General features: G+C 53.1%; 1 protein-coding gene across 1 annotated transcript; it reads right to left on the bottom strand.

The window, feature by feature from the left end:
- Positions 1-11: 11 nt before the first annotated feature.
- Positions 12-18524, bottom strand: LOC122365554 (the record flags this gene model as incomplete). Its single annotated transcript, XM_043336846.1, has 18 exons — positions 18398-18524; positions 13781-13984; positions 12854-13008; positions 11597-11717; positions 11155-11345; positions 10626-10819; positions 10080-10208; positions 9551-9703; positions 4821-5009; positions 4285-4536; positions 2840-3025; positions 2359-2518; positions 2188-2201; positions 2060-2138; positions 1678-1835; positions 1057-1164; positions 492-753; positions 12-205 (listed from the first exon to the last, which is right to left on the bottom strand). Coding segments are annotated over exons 1-18 (2850 nt in total), but the record flags the coding sequence as incomplete, so codon positions are not given.
- Positions 18525-20599: the final 2075 nt, after the last annotated feature.

The following is a 20599-nucleotide window of genomic DNA, read 5'->3' as shown; positions in this document are numbered from 1 at the left end:
AGCATCCCTGCTAGTGTTCCTCCCAACCCGTCCGCCTCAGAACCCAGCTGACCGATTTTCTTGGCGACTGCCATCCAGTCTGATCCGGGTCCTCCGGCGTTGAGCAGTTTGGCGGCCTGTTTGACCCACTGAGGCGCAGAGGCCGAGCTGAGACTCTCGTGGCGACTTAGGTAGCGGGCGGGAAGCACAGGTGCCAGGCTGACTTCTGAGGGAACATCAGGGCGGGGATCAGCTGGGACTGATTCAGATTCAGATTTAGATTTTATTGGACCCCATTGGGGTGACAGTCTAAAGGTGTGATGAGTATGGGACATGGTTCGGACAACCTGACATGGCCATTTGCGTCACTTGAAGCAAGCAATGCCACGAGTAGCTACTGCCTCATGTAGTTCGTAACGTATTTCACGTTGAACCTTTTGCCACTTCATCAAGAAAGAATGGATATGGCGGTTCTCAATCTGCCACTTTCCTCATCTGCCCCGTCCACTGACCGGTCGTCCGGTCGGGCTGGCGGCGCTCGAAGCAGCGCTTCACGTGCTCCACGGACACCCGTCGGAAGTCGCAGTAGACGGTGTCTCCGGAGAGGCACTGGTTCAGCGGCAGCGTGTGCAGACACTCGGGGGCCGGGCAGTCGGCGCGCCGGTGGACGGTGCACGGACGGCCGCACGGACACTCGACGGTAAACTGCCACTGCAGACGGCGGCACAGTGCCGCGCGCACCTCGGCTAATGTGGAGTCCAGTCGGCGATGTATCTGGAACGGGACAATGGTGAATGCTACAGATATCGTGTCGACGAAAGTCGGTATATATGCTAAAACTGTCTACATGGTATTGCTATTTGTATTAGCAAGAAACCATGGCGTTCCACGTTATCATTTCAAGCAAAGCCGACCTCCGTGATTCTGTCAAGTGACTGGCCTTCTTGACCAAATTCTATGACTGATATTTGCGACTGCCTTCCGTTAATTAGAGACCACGTCTCGTGACTGACCTGCAGACAGACGTCGGGGCTGGGTCCCCACGTGGGGCCGAGTCCCCGGTGGGTTCGTACTGACCTGGAGACAGGCGTCGGGGCTGGGTCCCCCGGTGGGTCCGCAGTCCGGCAGGGTGGGGTACGACTCCAGTCCGTCCTCCATCAGCACAGATATCCGCGCCACCGTCACCTGCAGGACAACATACGTGTTTTATACGATCAGCCGCCAGCTGACAGCTGACTTTACCAGCGATAGCCGGTTTCATTGAAACTTCCAGCTGCCGCATACACAATGCACGCCAACAGCTCCTCCTAAAGACACTGCTAACCTATCCTAAATCTTCACTGAACTCCATACTGAAATCTTTGGGTACCTACTCGAATATCGGTACGAACGAATTACGATGTTGTCGCTATTCGGACCAAGGACGGGACTGCTGGATCCAATGGTGGGTTTGGTCTCCTCTCACGTGTATTCTGGCCTGGTGCAGCTGTGCCACGGTCAGCAGCAACTATGAACCCTTCACGAAGAGTGGACGGTCGCTCGTTGATGGAGGGTGGATGGCTGCTTAGTGGACGAAGAGAGAACGGTTGTTCAGTGGACAAAGAGCGGACGGTTTCTCGGTGAACGGAGAGAGGACGGTTCCTCAGTGGGCGAAGATAGGACGGTTTCTCAGTTTCCAAAGAGCGGATGGCTGCTCACCTGTATTCTGGCCAGGTGGAGCGGCGCCGCGGTCAGCAGCAGCTCGTGCGAGCCGTCCACGAAGAGCCGCGCCCGGCCGTAGGACACGTGTGGCGCCCGGTGGGAGCTCTCCTGGGTCCAGACGGCCAGCCGTACCACCAGCTGACTCACCAGACTCGCTAGACAGTAGAGGGTGAAGTTAGCATAGTTTGGTACGGCTCATTGTGGTTCGGCCATGCCTCATCGATGAATGATTCTTGAATTCAGTTGATGACGGGAAACTATTCAGTCATAATCGTTTGATGAGGTCATCGATGCAAATTATCGATTAATATAGGACAATCGTGGTGGAGGTCTGCGCTCAGCACTAGAGGTCACATCTCAATTTAAGGTCATTTCTCACCGGTGAGGAAGCCGCAGAAGTCGATGAAGAGGGTCAGCGAGTCAGAGGGTGACCGAGGGGTCTCCTCTGAGCTCCTCGCCTGAGGGGAGATGAGGCTGGGGCAGCAGCAGCAGCTCGGGAAGAGGCACGCTCTCCGCCAGGTCTGGGAACAGAGGTCAGAGGTCAGGTGGTAAGTCAGAGTCAGGTCATATCTCGAAGTGATGTGAATATCGGATATTATCCGATGGAAGATAAATTTGCAAAATGGACGTATCAGCTCACAACCGGCCACGTCGGTATCCCACTTCCCAGTGACTAACCGTAGAGTGGCGGCGGCGGCGCCAGCGGGCAGACCAGCCCCAGTCGGCGCAGGACGCCCAATGTGATGGCACTGTTGGTCAACTGGTCCCAGTGTCGACTCAGCAAGGCCGCTTCCACCACCCCCTCGGACTCCAGACGCCGCCAGCCGCTGGGCGCCGACTGTCAGTAACAATGAGTCGGTAAGATCACACCGGATTGTAACAGTGTCGTTCGACTTGATGGTGATGTTAGGGGTCAGGCTGGTCTAGTGGTGGCAACAGTGGGTTAGACGAGGGCTGTCTGCGATGGTTCTTTGGGATGGCTTCCATAAGTCCAGGCTCTTTTGACTAGCTTTTTCCATCTATGAGCCCAGTAGTGACAGGAATATGCAACAGACGCAACTGATGCAAGATAGTTATATGGGTAATGAGTGGCTCCGACTACATAGTCCAATATATATGTTGAACTCATTTACGAATGCTAGTAGTGAAGCGTGCTCACCTGGTAGTATTTCCGTTTGGCGTTGATGACGTCAGCGAAGAGCTGAACGAGCCACTGGGGCGAGAGGAGCACCAGCCGGTGCGGGCCGTCTCCGTGCAGCAGCAGACTGCCCTGGTCGTGGTGGAAGCGCAGGAAGGTCGTCAGCTCCTCACCGGCCACGTCGTGCTCCGCCGCCATCGTCTCCATCTGGGGGAAGGGGCGTGGGGCAGTGAGAGGTATGTCCCGCGCCCCGCTGGGGGGGGGGGCAGAATCTGCCCCCTCCCGTTTTTCGCCAATAAATTCTAAACGCGTTACGCCAGTGACGTCAAACTTTCGATACCTTATCATACATCAATTTGACACGTTCCCTGAAAATTTGAGCGAAATCCGTCGGAAAATTTTTGAGAAATTGACGTTTTAGTGACGTCATGTTCGCCATTTTCGCCTCAAAAACGGCAAAATTTCAAACGCCGCTAACATCTTCATTTGAAAGGAATCAAGACGTAACAAAAAAGGTTATACGTGATTCTACTTTGTCTATCAAATGGCTATCTCGGTTTTTTGAAAATTTGGATTTTGGCCCAATTTTTTTTCTCAAAAATTGACTTTTTTGGGAAAATAATTATAAAATCCAAAATTTTGAGTGCATCGAAAAACCGGAATATATGTCAGAAAGTGGTCTATGTGCACCAACATACCAATTTTTAGAAGAATCGGTTCAAAAAGTTGGAGTTATTCAAAATTGTATGACGTCACGACACACAAAAATTTTGAAAAATGATTTTTTGGAAGTTCTAGACCTCGTACAGAAACAAAAATAGCACCATTCGATTCGCCGTGAAAAACTGCATCAGATAGACACCTTTTTAGGCCTTAACAACCAACTTCAAAATTTGACCTCACTTGACCTGACCTTGACCTGACCTCGACCTGAGATTCATCCAGAGGTGGTCCATATCACTTATTGAGTGTGCCGATTGATTCTATGAGTAAAATGACCCATAAAACATGTGTCGCACATGCCCTTTTCTATATTTTGTTTTTGGTGACCTGACCTGACCTTGACCTTGACCTTTGAATGACATTGTATGCAACGAATATTGTCTTGGTAGTCTAAGAACACGTTTTGGGCAATCAGTCTCAGTCCATTCTTCGGCAACTACGGTGCAAGGCCGATACTGTAGAAACTTGCATTTTGTACCCTTGACCTGACCTTGACCTGACCTCTGACTTACTTAAGCAAAAAAAAATTGGGCTCTTAAGATCCGCCTTGTTGAGAGCTTTCGATTGCCGTTTTCGCCGTCTTTCTACGACTCTCTCTCTCTCTCTCTCTCTTCTCTCCTCTCTCTCTCTCTCTCTCTTCTCTCTTCTCTCTCTCTCTCTCTCTCTTCTCTTCTCTCTCTCTCTCTCTCTCTCTCTTTTCACTCTCTCTCCCTCTCTCCTTCTCTCCCTCTCCACCCTCTCACCTCTGGCCATGTAGCCACCACCAGCCCGGATCGCACCCTCCTGGCCACCTCCTCTTCGAGCCGCAGCCACCGTACGGGCACCTTCTCACCCATATACGCCTGGCTCAGAGTCAGCTGCCCGAGACAGCCTCTGAGGGCGTTCAGGGCCGCCGCGTCCCCCGATATTGGCACGGTTAACACCTGGCTGTGAACGTGCCGGCCGCTGAGCCGGCCCTCCAGGGCCTGACGGATGAGCTGACGGCTCTGCTGCAGCTGCGGGGAGATGGGAGGAGTTGGCGTCACGGGGAGTGGCAGGCTCTCATAGTGCAAACTGTAATGCGTTCATATCGAAAATTATCATATGAACGCATTACAGTTTGCACTATGAGATGTGGAGGAGAGTGTTGCAACCATGAAATCGTTTATTTGCCCTTCTCCCATACTGCCTAGTTTCACTAAACCGATAAGCCAAGACCCTAAGCAACCTCATTCTCCGTGCAGCAAACGACCAACAACGGATGTTTTGTGTAATTCTCCGTTGCGCCTCCCGTACCCACCTCCGTCTCTGTGGGCGGCGGCCGGTCGTCCTGTGTGCTCCACACACCCACCAGTAGCACGGGCGGCGCCAGGGTGCCCGTGCCGAGCCCCTCGCCAGCTGAGCCCGGTGTGGCAGCTGTGTGCACCAGTTGCAGCCAGTCGAGCAGCTGGTCCAGACGAGTGCGGCCCTCCACCGGAGTCTCGCTAGCCTGTGCAGTGCGCGAACGGCAGTCAGGGGAGGTCAGGTCAGGGTTCGGTGACATTTGTTAACCCTCGCCCGCACAATGGGGGGGGGGGGTGGTTGCCACCCCCCCAGGCAGTCTTTCTGCTCTGCACTCAACATTTTTAGAGCTAGAAGGCTGATTTTTTGTATAGCTGCTCGACTATCCTTTCTTGACGTTCACTGAAAATTTCAAGTTTCTGTGATTTTTGGTTTCGGAGATATGACCTTGTTTTTCAGGTCATGTCATGACCCAAATGGCCAATTCTCAACATCTTGCGTTTGCCATGGGCCTTGTGAGCTTTTGACACCCTGATTTCGGCCTTTTTGCCAGTCTTACCTCCCACCTATCATGGAACATGTTGTTCGACGATGTACAGGGGTCAAGGTCAGGGTCAAGGTCAACCTAGGTCATCTAAGATAATTGCGTTTTAGGCAAGCTGAATTTACTTTTTGTGAAGTTTTTTGACTGCATTTTTGGTAAAAGCTTCTCAGATCATGATTTTATGTGATATGGACCCAAAAACAATCGGTGCACACATCAGTATACACACAGACACACACAGACATACAAACACATATTTGTTTATTTATTGGCATAGCGTCCACAGGCAAAGCCCCACTTACGGATGCAGTCGCACACTGACAATAACAACCACTCACACACACTGGATGGAAATAAATATGAATGATAACACTGATCAAAATCCAAATAAATTAACAAGATGGCAAGAGCCTAAAAGTAAACCGACAGGCAACAGCCTAAGAATATAGAAGACATGAGCAAAAGCCTAAGAGAATATACAAGTATAGGCACCTGGCTAATGAGCGAGGCTAAAAGTATACTGACATGAGAAATCCCCTAAAAGTAAACAGCACAGGCAATAGCCTGAAATCCTAAAAGAGTGTAGGTATAAGCAAGAATGACAGTGGATGAAATAAAAAGACAAAAAAGACGAAAAATGAGCGTAGACAATGACAATGAGAATAAAACCGGTAACGGCTAGTTGCTACATGAGGAGCTACATCAGTGACCTTAGGCTAAGTATGTTCCCTGGTCGTCAGCAAATTTGGCTATCTCCGACCTTAGCCTGCAGCTAGGCATAAAGAAATCGGCGTCGGGGCTGCTGTGGACAAGCGAGTTCACGTGCTGGGGAAGACGAATCAGAAATCCTCGCTTCACAGTGTCCACTCTTCCGCGCGGCACATGAAAGAGCTCGGGACGGCGCGTGCGACGGCCGGGTGCCGATAGAGAAAACATGGCCAAGATGTCGGGACAGTCCAAGCGACCACTGAACACGGAGCGCATGTAGTTGATGTCACACTGTGTGAATCGTGACCTCACTGATTCGCAGCCGAACAGTTTAAGCAGCGATGCATAGTCGAGTGAAGGGCACCTCGCCTGTGTCCGGGCGCCCAGCCACATGAGGAAAACGGTGCTGTAGTCGCTCTAATCGGCGCAGGTGGGTGACAGCGGCACCCGACCAGATAACACAGCCGTATTCCATTACGGAACGCACGTGAGCCTTGTAGGCGGTGAGGGCTGCGACACAGTCGAACTGCGCTCGATGCACCCGTGTCGAGACCTGCATGCTCCTCATCAGCAAGCCCAGCATGCGGTTCGACTTCGAGACTATAGCATCAACATGGTCTGCGAAGTTAAGCTTGCTATCTAAGATGATGCCAAGGTCACGCACGTTAACACACCTCTCGAGCTGGTGACCGTCGAGCGCGTATGAAGCGACATGAGGTGATGAGCGCATAGTGAAGGTGATGGTCTTGCACTTGGCCGGGTTGAGCTTCAGGTGCCAGGTCCTTGACCACCGGCTGAGACGGTCCAAGTCAGCCTGAAGGGCGTGGGCATCCTCAGGAGAGGATACACGGTGAAAAAATTTGACGTCGTCAGCGTATGACAAGCAAGATGACCCGATGTGTTTAGGGAGGTCAGCGACAAAGCAGGTGAAGAGCAGGGGGCCCAAGATGCTGCCCTCCGGCACTCCGGAGATGACCGGAGTCCAGTCAGAGTGTTTTCCATCCAGCACTACACGCTGGGACCGCTGGCTAAGGTAAGACTCAACCCAGCCAAGTGCAAGACCCGATATGTTAAAAGAGTGCTCCAGCTTGTGTAAAAGCAGCTTGTGGCTTACACTGGTAAAAGCTGACGAGTAATCTGTGTAGATAGCGTCCGTTTGCGATCCCTTTGTCAGTGAGGTCCAGCAGTGTTCCAAGAAACAGGTAAGGTTGCTCATGCAAGAGCGTTTTGGAAGAAATCCGTGCTGGGAAGGAGGCAGTGCAGGAAGACATGCACGGAGCAGGTCCTCGCACACTACCTTCTCCAGAATTTTTGAGCAGAGTGATAATAAAGATACCGGTCTGTAGTTAGATGGAAGCTTTTTAGAGCCCTTTTTGAAGACGGGAATGATGTTGGCCCGCTTCCATGACGATGGGAACACTCCGGACCGCACCGACAATCGACATATGATGTCGAGAGGGATCGCAATCTCCTCAGCACACTCGTGAATAATTCGTGCACTGAGGCCGTCAGCGCCGCAGGCCTTGTGAGGGCTGAGCTCACGCAGGAGCTGTGCCACTCGACCACAGGGTACGGTGAACGTGGACAGGCCTGGGGCGTCGAGAACAGGGGCGGCTGGTAAGTCGCCGACGTAGGGCGCGCTGAACTTCTCTGAGAAGCACTGGTTGAAACAGTTAGCTCTAGCAGACGCCTCTGTCACCAGCCTACCAGCATACTCTAAGACAGGAGATACGTGGTTATTTGACTTCAGGGACTTGATAAAAGTCCAATATCGCTTGGGATTATCCTTAAAATCACGGACGAGGCCCAACAAATACGCTCTATATCCGGCATCAGCCTGACGTTTAAACTCAGCTTTGGCTCTAGCATGCTGCTCTACATTCGCAGCGCAGGGGTCCGCCTTCTTACGCCTGTGGGCCCGTTCCTTCTCCCGTAGGAGATCCCTGATAGTGCGATCGAACCATGGTGGGTATTTCTGGCGCAGCTCTATGATAGGCACATAGTCACTAACAGCGGCGAATACGGCATCATAGAAAAACTCTACTGCACCGTTGACGTCCATAGCCTCGAGCACAGTCCAGGGCACCGCGCGCAAGGCGTGACGCAGGCCGGCGAAGTCAGCGCGCTTATAGTTGTAGACCCTGGTTCTGGATGCTCGGGGCGTGGGGCCGGTGTCGATTCTGAGACGCGTCTCGACCACACGATGATCGGAGGCGAACAGCTGGTCCCGCACCTCCGACGTCACAGTGCCTCCTGATGACACCGCCAGGTCGAGGACGTTGACGCCTCTCGTTGCCGCCGTCACCGACTGAACCGCGCCACACTCCGCGAGGGCGTCGATGAAGGTGGTGGCTCGTGCAGTGCGTCTCCTCAGTTCGGCCTCTCTGTCGCCCGACCACTGGATCTCTGGCAGGTTAAAGTCTCCCACCAGGAGGAACGGGCGGCCGGTCCTGTGGAGCCCGCGCAGGAGGTCCGCCACAGCCTCCATCTCTCGGTCAGCGTCTGGAGCGCGGTAACAGGTGGCCAGAAATGCAGAGCGCGTCGTACCCAGCTGCACCACCAGCGCCTCGCAGTCATATATTATACATATAATTGACCTTGACCTAACTTGACCTGAAATGACCTCAGCAGCAAAATTCTGGTCGGGTAGTGTGACTAAGAGGTTCTAGCTGGCTTGGCACCAGAAAACAGCATCGTCATCGGTATTTGATAAGAAGCGCACTTGATATCCAACGGTGACCCAAAACAGCAACATTTTTTAGTTTGACCTGACCTGGAAGGTCAATGACTGACCTGAGAAGGTAAAACTGGGTATCATTGGATTCGTCTCTTCCCAAAGAATCTTTGGTCTTTACTGCTAAGCTCTATCTCCAACAGGAACGAAATGGCGCGGGGGGTGGTGGCAACCACCCCCCCCCCCCCATGTGCGTTCTAGGATGGGAAAATGGCATGTGCGGGCGAGGGTTAATGTCAAGCAGTCCAATGATGACGTTTCGTGAAAAATCAATGCTTGTCCAGGTAAATATAGACAGACATAAACCATGATTAATTTTTGTAACCTCTTCAATGCGTTTTTAATTAACAATTAATCGTAATGGATGGCATTAACAGGCAAGGCCGAACTTAAGTTACTTAGTCTATGCTATAAAGCATTGATTGGATTAGCGTTGATCGTTGCGGCTGCAGTTAAGTGAGCACGTACCCGCATCTGCTGTGTCCCAGGCTTGCAGCCTATTTGTACTCGGCCCTGCACTGACCTATCCCCGTGGCTTTCCGTGACATATCCTGTGTACCATACGTCTCTGACCTGTCCCTGTGCCTCGCCCTGACGGTTCTGACCTCTGTGTCCAGCTTATGCATATTCCTGCGCCCCGCTTTACATCTCTCACCGGATCTCTCTTTGATCTATTCCGTGTCCCGTCCTGACCTATCCCCATACCCCACCCTGACCTGTCCTGATGCCCCAATCCCCATCCTAACTTATCCCTTGCTCTCACCTGACCCTTCGCCCAGGTGGTAATGGTAGCCGGTCCATCCAGCGGCTGAGAGGCATCAAACACCAGCAGGTAGACGCCTCTGTAGCCCAGCAGGGGGAGGAGCACGGCCTCGTACTCCGGGTCGCCGCTCCAGTCCCACACACTCACCGTCACCTGTTAAATGTAGGCATGTCGATGTCACCTGTCAGATACAGCGACTGGCACATTTCAGATACAATGGTTGCCAGTTGCCACCAATCTCACAATGACTGCTAGATAACGGTACAGGGCTGTCAGCTATCCCAATAAGGGCTGAATATGCTTAATTGGGGTGACTACTGCCTTATGCCATAGTGACCGCCAGCCCGCGCATTATAACTACATTAGTTGCAGGGAGCGCGTCCGTCCTTGGTCCGTCCCTTGACAAACGTCAGACACAGACACATCAACCCCTATGACACTCCAACGTTCTTAAGTGACTACTGCTCGTTCTCTATCGTCCCGTTCCGCCTCGTGTTGTCCCATCCCTTCCCTGTCCCGTCCCACCGACCTGCTGTTTCTGTCCCGGTTCGGGCGACTCGTTCCTCTCCTGGCTGTTGTCGGGAGATTCAGCCAGCATCTCCTCCACCAGCCTGACAATCTCCGGGGGCAGCTCCTTCAGTGCACCCTCGTCAGTTACCTGAACACATCAGAAAAAGTCACTTGACTCACTTCCGCTGCCTAGCTGCATCACTCGTTGCGGCCGAGAGTGTGGGCATACTGTACCGCAATACATGCATGTCATGCGGGACAGCCTACGAGTAGTTACAGACATAATGTCTCATGATATGCATTAGCTCCAATTTCGTATAGCCATTCTCGTCCAGTGACCAGACAGTCATTTCAGTATGAAATATTCAAATAGGTAATGAGCGTGCCGGAGTGACTGCTGCGTTATTTATGTGTCATTCTGAGTATCCGCGGGCGTGGCACCTTCTACCAAATCGATAACCTTGCATTAGACACCAGACAGTGACACTGACCTAAGGGACCACGCTAAGGGACATTCAATTAAAAACCAATCGAGCGATGTCCTTTGCTCAGCGGTCTAACTGACCTCGAAATCCTTCCTGGGCATGACCTTGTTGAGGCTGCTGCGGCTGAGGTTGACCCTGAACGTGCTGGAGAAGTGGCGCGACGATGAGCGGCTCTTCCGTTTGGCCATCTCCCGCGACTTTCGGTCCTTGAGCAGCTCTCTGACCACGTTCCGCGCGATGGCCGTCTGGTACTCTTCCTCAATTTCCTCCGGCTCTGAGAGAAGTGGAGGTAGAGACGTGATGTAAAGACGTGATGCGATAACGGGAAGAGGTGATACTAAAAAGTGAAAACGTGACGTTGAGAAATACGACGGTAACTGGCTTGCAACTGGCGACAGACAGTGTGACAGTGACTGACTGTACCTCATGGTCCAAGACAGCTAACCTCCAAGCTAAAGGCAGTGAATGGTCCTCTTCGTCAGATGTCAGCTAATTTCTCTGTGCGCGCGACCGGAAACCTTTCACTGGGATGACGGCGGCCCATGTGAAATTGATTTTGGCTGATGACATAAAAGTGACAGTAACCGATTCCAGACAGCCCCCTCTAACCTCTCTGGGCACTCGACCAGCGCCCGGTGCTGGGCCGGCGGCTGCCCACCGAGGCGCTGTCCGGTTGCCATGCCGACGGGTCGTCCACGGGAAATGTGAACAGATCCGAGCTGTCCAGACCGGCGGTCGGCGGTGGCTGGCTGACGGCAGAGCTGCCCAGCAGCAGGTGACGCAGCGTCGTCTTACCGGCCCTGGCGCAAGGAGGACAGTCGATCTGGGTCTTCATTCCACAGACAGAGTGAAATGAAGGCAGTCGATAGTGGTGCGACACAATAGTTGTACTAAAGACAAGGCTGTGCTGGCTACGATGTCATTGGGACGTTTTGTGGCTATCCAAGGTCGTAGTCGTCGGGTCATTACATTTAGATTACCTCGTTGCGCGGAATATTGCCTCGTTACACGGCATCATACCCATCGTTTGTCGTAAGAAGTGACCCCTTACCCGCAGTTCCCGATGATGAAGAGCCGACTACGGTACACCGGTACAGTGCCGGCCCTGCGCACCTGACGGTACAGGTCCCGCGCCGCCTGACCGCGGGCCAGAATCTCCAGAGGCGTCTCCTCTGGAACGGGTCGCAGGGCATAGGTCACGAACTGTTGGTGCTAGATCCTTGATAGCGCGACAAGATTTGCATCGGTGTGTCCCCTCTGGCAGATGTCACATATAACCTACACTGGCATAATAAACCTATATATCGTACTCCTCCACCAACACTGCTATCGACGTTTTGTTGGAGAGAGGTTACACGACGAATGCTATCCGTCACACGCCTTTGACTGGACCGACCGCACCGTGATCCCCAATGACCCACAATCCGATGGACAGACACGGAATGTTGTATTCCCGATAGGGGCAGACGCACGGTCAAGCGTCTACATTGGACGTTTCCGACCAGTTACCGCGCTGCGTCCCTGAAAACAGATATTGTTTGTGTCCCTGACAGACATGCAGCCTCCGGCAGGGATCCCCTGTCAAACGACCTTGACCGCGCTGTGCTCCTAACAGACAGACAGAAACGGGATGTTGTGCCCCGATCCCCACAGATAGACAGGGGCCAATATATCACACGCCTCTGACCACCGCACTGTGCCCCTGTCCCCTGACAATACAGACATGGCCGTGTCCCTGACAGACAGACCTGCCGTGCCGTGACCCCGACAGACAGACCCACCGTGGTGCCGTGTCAGCCGTAATCCCTCGGCACCACTCAAGGCCCGCGCCACACGTCACTCGACATATTCGCGTCACGCGTCACGCTGCGCGTCATTCGTGTAACCCCTGCTCAGGTTACACCGGCCGCGCCATGTTTTCACGTCACCGTGGTTTTCGCCATCGCATTCACTGAGTCGGACAGCCGACATGCATTACACCAGGTCTGTTCATACAGCCCTTCTTTCCTGAGGAAAGGTACACTCTCTAGTAAGATGGCTGTCAAACTATTCTCAATGCAACACAAATCCGTAGCGTTTTCATCAGTATATGTAATAACTACTACGCCGCACCCGATAACCCTTCCCCAGCATCTCATTATGCCTCCGATAACCTTATTTGGCCCCGGCATCTCACCATCTCCTGTGACCTGACTTGACCCATCATCTCACCATTTCTGGTGACCTGACCCCTGTCTCCATCTCACCACCCCCAGTGACCTGACCCTTGTCTCTCACCACCCCCCGTGACCTGCCCCCATCATCTCACCATCCCCGGTGACCTGGACCGACTGTGTGTTGCCATAGACGTCCACCAGGGCCCAGAGCGGCCTGTCCTCGCCGACGCCGGTGGCCAGCCGGGTGACCTGCTGGTGGTTGACCGAGACGTGTAGAACTCCGTCCAGTGTCAGCCAAAAGTGGATCCTGGGGATGCAGAAGGTGGATGGTGTTAGATGATTAGGGCAGGGGTGAGCGGAGCTGGTTAGACAGATTAGACCGGTAAATTTGCACACGTTACACACGTGAATGCACGTTTTGAACAGCTATTAGTGAGAATTCAGTGAACAGAGGTTCAGCAAATGTTGACTTCCCATACGCTATAAGTCAATTTCGCACTGAACGTTTATGTCTCGTTTATAGGTAATACGTTTCCTGAAAGCTTACGCGACCACTTCCGTTTGTGGCTCCGATAAACGGTGGTCCGATGTAGGACTGACCAAATCAATCAAACGAATCGAACGGCCCCACATTGATGGGATCTTCGATTGGCCAATTAAATCTTTTTACTGGGGACGAAGACAGCCTCCTTGGGGACAGCCGTTGGCACGCCATCAGCTCGCCCTAAGTGGACGCCCGACTCCGCGCGCGACAGGGCAGCTGCTCTGTCCCGTCGCCCGGCCACCAACGACCACACAGTGATCAGGCCACATCTTGTAACACCTCCTGTTTCGTCACTACCCCGTATAACACACCCCGCTTTGTCACCCGTTCCTTTATCTGTCCCGTCTCGCTGAATGAAGGAAATGAGTGAATTTAAGTTTAGGAATGAGTATAGACCTCTTCCTTCATTTTATTTCGTCCCGTTGCTGACCCCGTCCCGTCACCTAAGCCGTCTTCCGTCCCAACTCTATCCCGTCTTATTTCTGTCGAATCACTCGCCCTGTCCCTCCCTGTCTCCCCTCCCCCGCCCACTCACCTGGCGCCGTCACTGAGGTGCTGTTCGCGGATGGTGCGCACCCAGAACCCGGGCCGCCGGATTAAGTCGGGGAACGAGTAGCGCGGCAGGGAGGTCAGCGTGGCCGGGTCGTGCCAGGTGACCCCCAGTCGCAGCGCGCCGCTCCAGTCGGAGACCTGGCTCACTCTCAGGTGGTACTGCTCACCGCGTGCCATCGGAACCGAGCTGAGGGAGAATTCGGAGTCATCCAAACCAACCGACCGACACGTGCCAAAGGGAACTCATATTGATAGCGATAGGAATGATTGCCGAAAGTAACTAGAGACAAGATGCGTGATACCTTTATATTTATTTATTTATTTATTTATTTGACATCGTAGGCTCATTCCACAAAAATGGCTATTCCTGAACCAGGGTCGCAATATAAAATGATGGGTGTCGTGGGAAAAACATACGCACGCACGCACACAGACAGACATTCGTTCGCAGTCACTCTCTCACAAACGTGTCGTCATGAAGCATTGCTAACGGTCAGCCGCCTGTTGTCGCAACAAGTGCCGGCGCAACTCTGCCTTGAACGCGCGCAGGTTCAGGTCACACATCGCCGGTGGTAGGCTATTAAAAGCTATCACGGCGGTAAAGAGGAATCGTCTCCTCCCGGACTCCGATTTGATTCTTGGCACATGTAGCATATCTGTCTGTCTTGTGGCTCGCTGATGTACGTCACGTCTATGCACTATTCTACTCGCGATTGACTCGGGCTGCGCAGTGACCAGCATACGTTTCAATAGGGTCAGCACATGATATGAGTACATGTTACGCGCGGACAGCCATCCCAGGTCACGCAGGACGTCACTAACATGATCAAACTTCCGACGCCCCGATATCACACGGGCTGAGAAATTCAGCAGCTTTTGCAGACGTGCGAGCTGAGTGGTATTGCAGGAGCCGTACACACTGATACAATAGCGGATGAGCGAAATGACTAGACTTTGGACTAGGGTGGTGAGCGTCGAATGTGGTAAAATATGTCTAGAGTGACTCAATCCGATTAAAATACCTGTGCAGCGCCGGACGACATCATCGGTATGGGCGGCAAACGACATACATTGGTCAAATACGACACCCAGATTCCGCACCGCGGGAGAGCCGGGGACAATGGCGCCCATAAAGTTGATGCTGACTGTTGGAAGCTGCCGGAGATTTTGACGAGTGCCGAGAACAATGAGCTGAGTTTTCTGAGCGTTGATTTTCATACCATTTTTGCCAAACCAGTTCGAGAGCAGTGACAAATTTCGTTCCATGGATCCGATCAGGGCGCCAATGTCTCCGGGCCTCCCGCCCACGAGAACCTGAGTGTCGTCCGCGTACTGCACGATGCTCGCGTCATCAACGAATAGCGACATATCATTAGCATAGATGCTGTACAAGAGCGGTCCGAGCGATGTCCCCTGATAGGTGCCGATCGGGTTCGGCAGCGCCGCCGACAGAGTTCGAGAGCCAGAGTGGCTCTCAGCTACCACCTGCTGCTGGTGGTCGGCCAAATAACTCTCAAACCAGCGCGTGTCGACATTGTACAGTTCGAGTTTACGTAAAAGTCCGGCGTGCGGTACGACGTCAAAGCATTTGGACAGATCTAAAAGACACAAAAGTGTGATTTCCTTACGGTCCATAGCCTCAAACACTCGGTCTGTAACATCTAAAAGTGCGGTGTCGGTAGAATGGTTCGTCCTAAAACCGTGCTGACTAGACGAGAATAAATGATGACAGGTGAAATGGTAAAAAGCTGCTCGTAAACGACGCGTTCAGTGATTTTGGCGATGGTGGGAAGGATTGATATGGGGCGGAAGTTGGTTACGTCTGTGGATTTGGGTGATTTCTGGATGGGATGGATCAAGGCTAATTTCCATGAGCTAGGGACGCTGTGACTGGTGATGCTGGAATTGACGATGTGGGTGATGACGGGATAGATGGAGCCAAAACACTGTTTGATAAAACGCATACATAGTCCGTCAGCGCCACACGATGTACTGCTGGCCATCCTACCAACGATACACGACAGTTGTTCCGGTGTAACGGGTGCCACCTGGAAACGGCCGGTGGAAACGCGCGGCAGCCGCACCGCCAGCTCGGGCCCCGCGGAGTCCACCTGTCGGGCCGTGGCGGTCCCAATACTGGCGAAGTACTGGTTAACTGCGTCCGTGTCAGCGTCCGGTGAAGGTTTGGTCGTCCGCTTCCCCGCGATGACCGGCCGGACACTGCGCCACAAGGAGCTCGGCCCGCTCTCCCGCACGCGCCGGTCGATCTCCTCTCGCGTGTCACGGCGGACGGCCGACCTAACCTGCCGGTTCAGTTCCTTATACAAGGCACGATCTGAGGCACGTAGCGCCGCCCGCCGCCGGGCCATTAGGTCCTTTGTGGCTTCCGTCACTGGGGGCGCCGTCGGGTTACGCACTCGGAACCGTCTGGCCGGGGCCAGACTGTCAATAATGGGCATAGTCACCGCGATAAAATAGTCCCACTGCTCGCCCGGGTCAGCACTGCGGTACACAGGGCTCCAGTCCACGGCCCACAGGCGGCGGCACGCCTCGGCGGTGTCCAGTTTGCGCCAGCTCCGTCCTGTCAGAGTGCACCGCTCCGGTCGGCGGCCCGGGGTCGGCACCACCGCACGGCACCAGTTGTGAGGACTGTAGTGACAGTGCAGCGTCCCGGCCCGCTCAACACCACGATTCGTTGCGATCACATCGATGGTGGAGCCTGATGACCGGAACGTAGCACCGTCGATATGCTGGTGCACTGCGTAGGCGGTAAACAGCTCTCGGAGTCTGGTAGCCGTAGCGCTGCCGCCGTCCGCGGTGTTGATATTAATATCGCCGGCTATGACGATCGGTCCGCTGTGGCGAGTGATGTGGTGCTGCAGCTGCTGCTCCAGTATGTCGAGGTCCGCGGTGACACGGACCTGTGTCTGCACCGGCGGCCGGTAGAGGGAGCAGATTACTACCTTCTGCGGGCCCGTGCCGATCTGGACCCACAGCGACTCTAGCCTGGAGTCCGCTGTGACTCGGTCAGGTCCGTCCAGCACGGTGGCCACCATCCCCTCCCTCACCAGAACGGCGACACCGCCGTAGCCCCTGCCGTCAGCTCGGTCTCTCCGCAGCAGCTGGTAGCCGGGAACCGGTAAAAGTCGATCGGGTGTGGCCGGCTTAAGCCACGTCTCACATAATACAATGAGGTCAAAATTGTGCTGCGCGATGTCGTCACGCAGTTCGAGCAGTTTTGGTTTCACCGACTGCACGTTAAGCTGGGCGATGTACAGCTGATCTGGCCGCTCTCCAGCTCTCCAGATCCGCCCGCCCCTGGAGCCGCGCCGCCGGCTGCGCACCCCTCGCCGGGTAGGCCTGGACGGGCCCCTGTCGGCGGCCGGCGGCCTGTCAGGGTCGGCGGCGGTCCCGCGCGGTAACGCCGGTCGCGGGGGAGCAGGGAGAGCCGCTGCCACAGGGCGAGGTCGTTATAGTTAGCACCTACTTGAAAATGTTAGTGGTAAGCTCATGGGGATCAATTGGACCATGGACCTCTGTATACCGGGTATACAGATGTCTATGATTGGGATTGGACGTTGATTAACCCTCGCCCGTAAACGGTGTTTTGCCACCTTCGCCCATGCAGGGCGTTGGTGCGACCCCCCTCCCCCTGGCGTTTGAAAACGGAGCGTTGTAGAGCTTAGCGGAACAGACCAACGGATTGCTCTCAACGAGATCTCGCGATTGGTGGTATATTTTTTGGTCCTAGGTAAACATTTGACCTACTTATGACCGGTCAAAGGTCAAATTTTCGGAAAAATCTAACTTTTTTCAGATTTCCGCGCCGATTGCGGCAAAACATTAAGAGATATCGACTTGAAACCTTCACTATCGTGATCCTTGATCAATTCTCTATCGTTTGGTGTGTATTTCGATGTCATACCTCTAAAAATGATGCGTTGGGAGCATCGGAAGTCTGCAAGGTCATTTGTGCATTGGGTCACGTCAGGCGTGTGACGTCACTGACCTGACCCTGACCCAAAATGAACTACAAGAAACAACCGGCGATGCCTGAAATGGATAGCAAATTCGAATTCAGGGCATCAAAATACCCCGAAAAGGCATACAAGTGCAAGAAGTCATTACAGGTCAACCGAGGTCACTGACCTTACCTTGACCTTAGTAACCTTCAAAATGTCAACGGACATTGTACCAATGTCAAATCAGCCAGTTGTGATTCTAAAACAATCCATCAGTGTGTCAGGTCAGTCGGCATTTATACCAATGTGGAGCAATCTCCAATTTAGCGTAAATCTGGCCGGAGGTTGTTCCCTTTATGACGTCATAACTCCGTGACCTGACATGACCTTGACAAAAATAAAATACCAAAAGTTGCGCAAAGGATGCCCCAAAGGGTAATGAAAATTTGAGCAGGCTATCTGAAACGGTTCGGCGTGTAGCTAAGAAAAACCTCAGGGGGGGTTGCACCAACCCCCCCCCCCCTACATGGGCGAGGGTTAATCGTCCCACAGAACAGCGAACTTACGGAGAGGAGTTCTCTGGCAGGAAATCCCTCCGATTTCTCTCTAAGGGAACATTTTCCTCGCCATCCACTGACCTGAACGTGATTCCATTGCAGAAGCCCTCGCGGCGTGTGGCGCACGTGTCATCGTTTTCGAGCGCCACGTGCGAGCCGTGCACCGCGTGAAACTTGAACATGGCGCGGCGCCACCGGGGGCTCGCGCGGCGGCTCCTGTAAAAATGATATCGTTTGCCACTTTTTTACGACACACCATTGTCCACATGTTAGCCGTTTCTGATCAATAATTACCATGCTTGAACATAGACTGTGCTTTGCGGCACACTATACCTTCAGGCGCCTACAGGCATCGCCATCTATTGAGTGAATCTGCAACGTCTGTGGTGCTACGCGGCACAGTATTTCTTCAGGCGCTTACAACTAGCGTCATCTATGGAGAAAGTCTGGAACGTCTGCTGTGCTTACGGCACAGTATCTCTTCAGGCGCTCACAACTAGCGTCATCTATGGAGTGAATCTGGAACGGCTGCGATGCTTTGCGGCACAGTATCTCTTCAGGCGCTTACAACTAGCGTCATCTATGGAGTGAGTCTGGAACGGCTGCTATGCTTTGCGGCACAGTATCTCTTCAGGCGCTTACAACTAGCGTCATCTATGGAGTGAGTCTGGAACAGCTGCTATGCTTTGCGGCACAGTATCTCTTCAGGCGCTTACAACTAACGTCATCTAGGGAGGTGATCGGAAACGTCAATCGTGCTCTGCGGCACAGCATAGTAGTCCAGGCGTTTGGCACTAGTACCATCTAGTGAGAATGGATTAAAGCATCCTGCAGGTGCAGATCGTTTGACGATTTGTGCTGCTGCCTGCTGGATACGGGGAACCGGAAACGCAATGAGTCTCTTGCTTTGAGCACCATCTTAGGACAACAAAAAACAGGACAACAAAAAACTGTGACTCATTTCGAGAAAAGGACTTTCTTTATCAGTGCAGTGAGCAGTGAAAGTAACTCAGTGTCCGTAGGTGAGTCCGTAAAAGTCCGTAGGTGAATTGAATGAGTAGGCTGCTGCACTTGGTTTTTATCGTCATACTCCCCTCAATAACATTCGAGCTGTGCACCGCTTCTGAGACTACACCCTGTTCCCAGTGCACACATACCCCCCCCCCCCCCACACACACACACACGGTCAAGCATCGATCACCAGAGGCGTCACTACAGACGCCCGGGGTAGGTAGGCACTGAGTGCACACGACCTGGGCGGGAAGGCTGGCTGCCGGTTTTGTTTATTAATTTTTTTTTGCGCAACAGCTCAATATTCACTTGTGCGGAGGGCCGCTGTTCACCCGCGTCGCGGCTCACAGCGACGGTCCGTTCGCCATTCACCGTGCTGCGGCACGCTGTCCTCCGTGTTATACCGGTTCGCTGTTTCCCGTGTTATGATGGCTCGATGTTTCCCGTGTTTTAACGGTCCACTATTCCCAAGTGTTATGAAGGTTCACCGCTCGCCCGTTTGACGTGACATCGTTCAGTACCTAAACCAAGGCTCTTGTAGCGAAACGACAAAATGAGCCGGACATGCAAGGACAAGGTCAAGGCCAAAATTATTTCGGTGTGCAGTTTTGTACCCAGGGACTGGGTGTGCTGCATAACTAAGTACCTACCTAGCTCAGTAATTCAACTCATTTTAGATTTGCATGAAAAATGCATGAGTTAAATGGCGATGCATTAGGTACGCCTTTATGGCCTAGCGCCGTTGCATCGTCTTTTTTATTACAAACTCATGTATACCTAATGACGTTCTGAGTGAAAGGTTCTGGAAAAAGGAAAAAACCTAAAGCGAGAGAGCATGGGTCAACGTGGCTCAATCACTCCGGTGCTACACCGCACCAACCTCATCGGAATAATTAGGCATGACTCCTATGAGTTGACCGTGTGCTTTATATTCTCATTAGTAACGTATTGCGATGCCCCGCTATCATTTCCCGTGAGACAACAGAGGCCTTGTGAGCTCACAACAGTGGTAAAACAAACAACAGTCAACCCTCGATCAGTATGTTTTTCAACGGATAGGTGAATTGACGAGTCTCATTCTGCTCTGAAACGTCGACAGATGGTGCATTACGCTACCCTTCAAAATAGACGAAGTGAGCAGCAGTTGAAGCTGTGAGCACTGAGCAGTTATAATTATTCTTTACCGCAGTGCCTGGGGTACATTTTATTTAAGTACAAATATGACCATCGGATGGCACTATGGCGACAAGCACCCGACGTTATCTTACCGAT

The sequence above is a fragment of the Amphibalanus amphitrite genome, unplaced genomic scaffold (assembly GCF_019059575.1).
Source record: "Amphibalanus amphitrite isolate SeventyFive unplaced genomic scaffold, NRLGWU_Aamphi_draft 000748F_arrow, whole genome shotgun sequence".
NCBI classification, from domain to species: domain Eukaryota; kingdom Metazoa; phylum Arthropoda; class Thecostraca; order Balanomorpha; family Balanidae; genus Amphibalanus; species Amphibalanus amphitrite.
The sequence above is the reverse complement of the archived record's forward strand: the minus strand, read 5'-3'. Positions and strand labels throughout refer to the sequence as shown.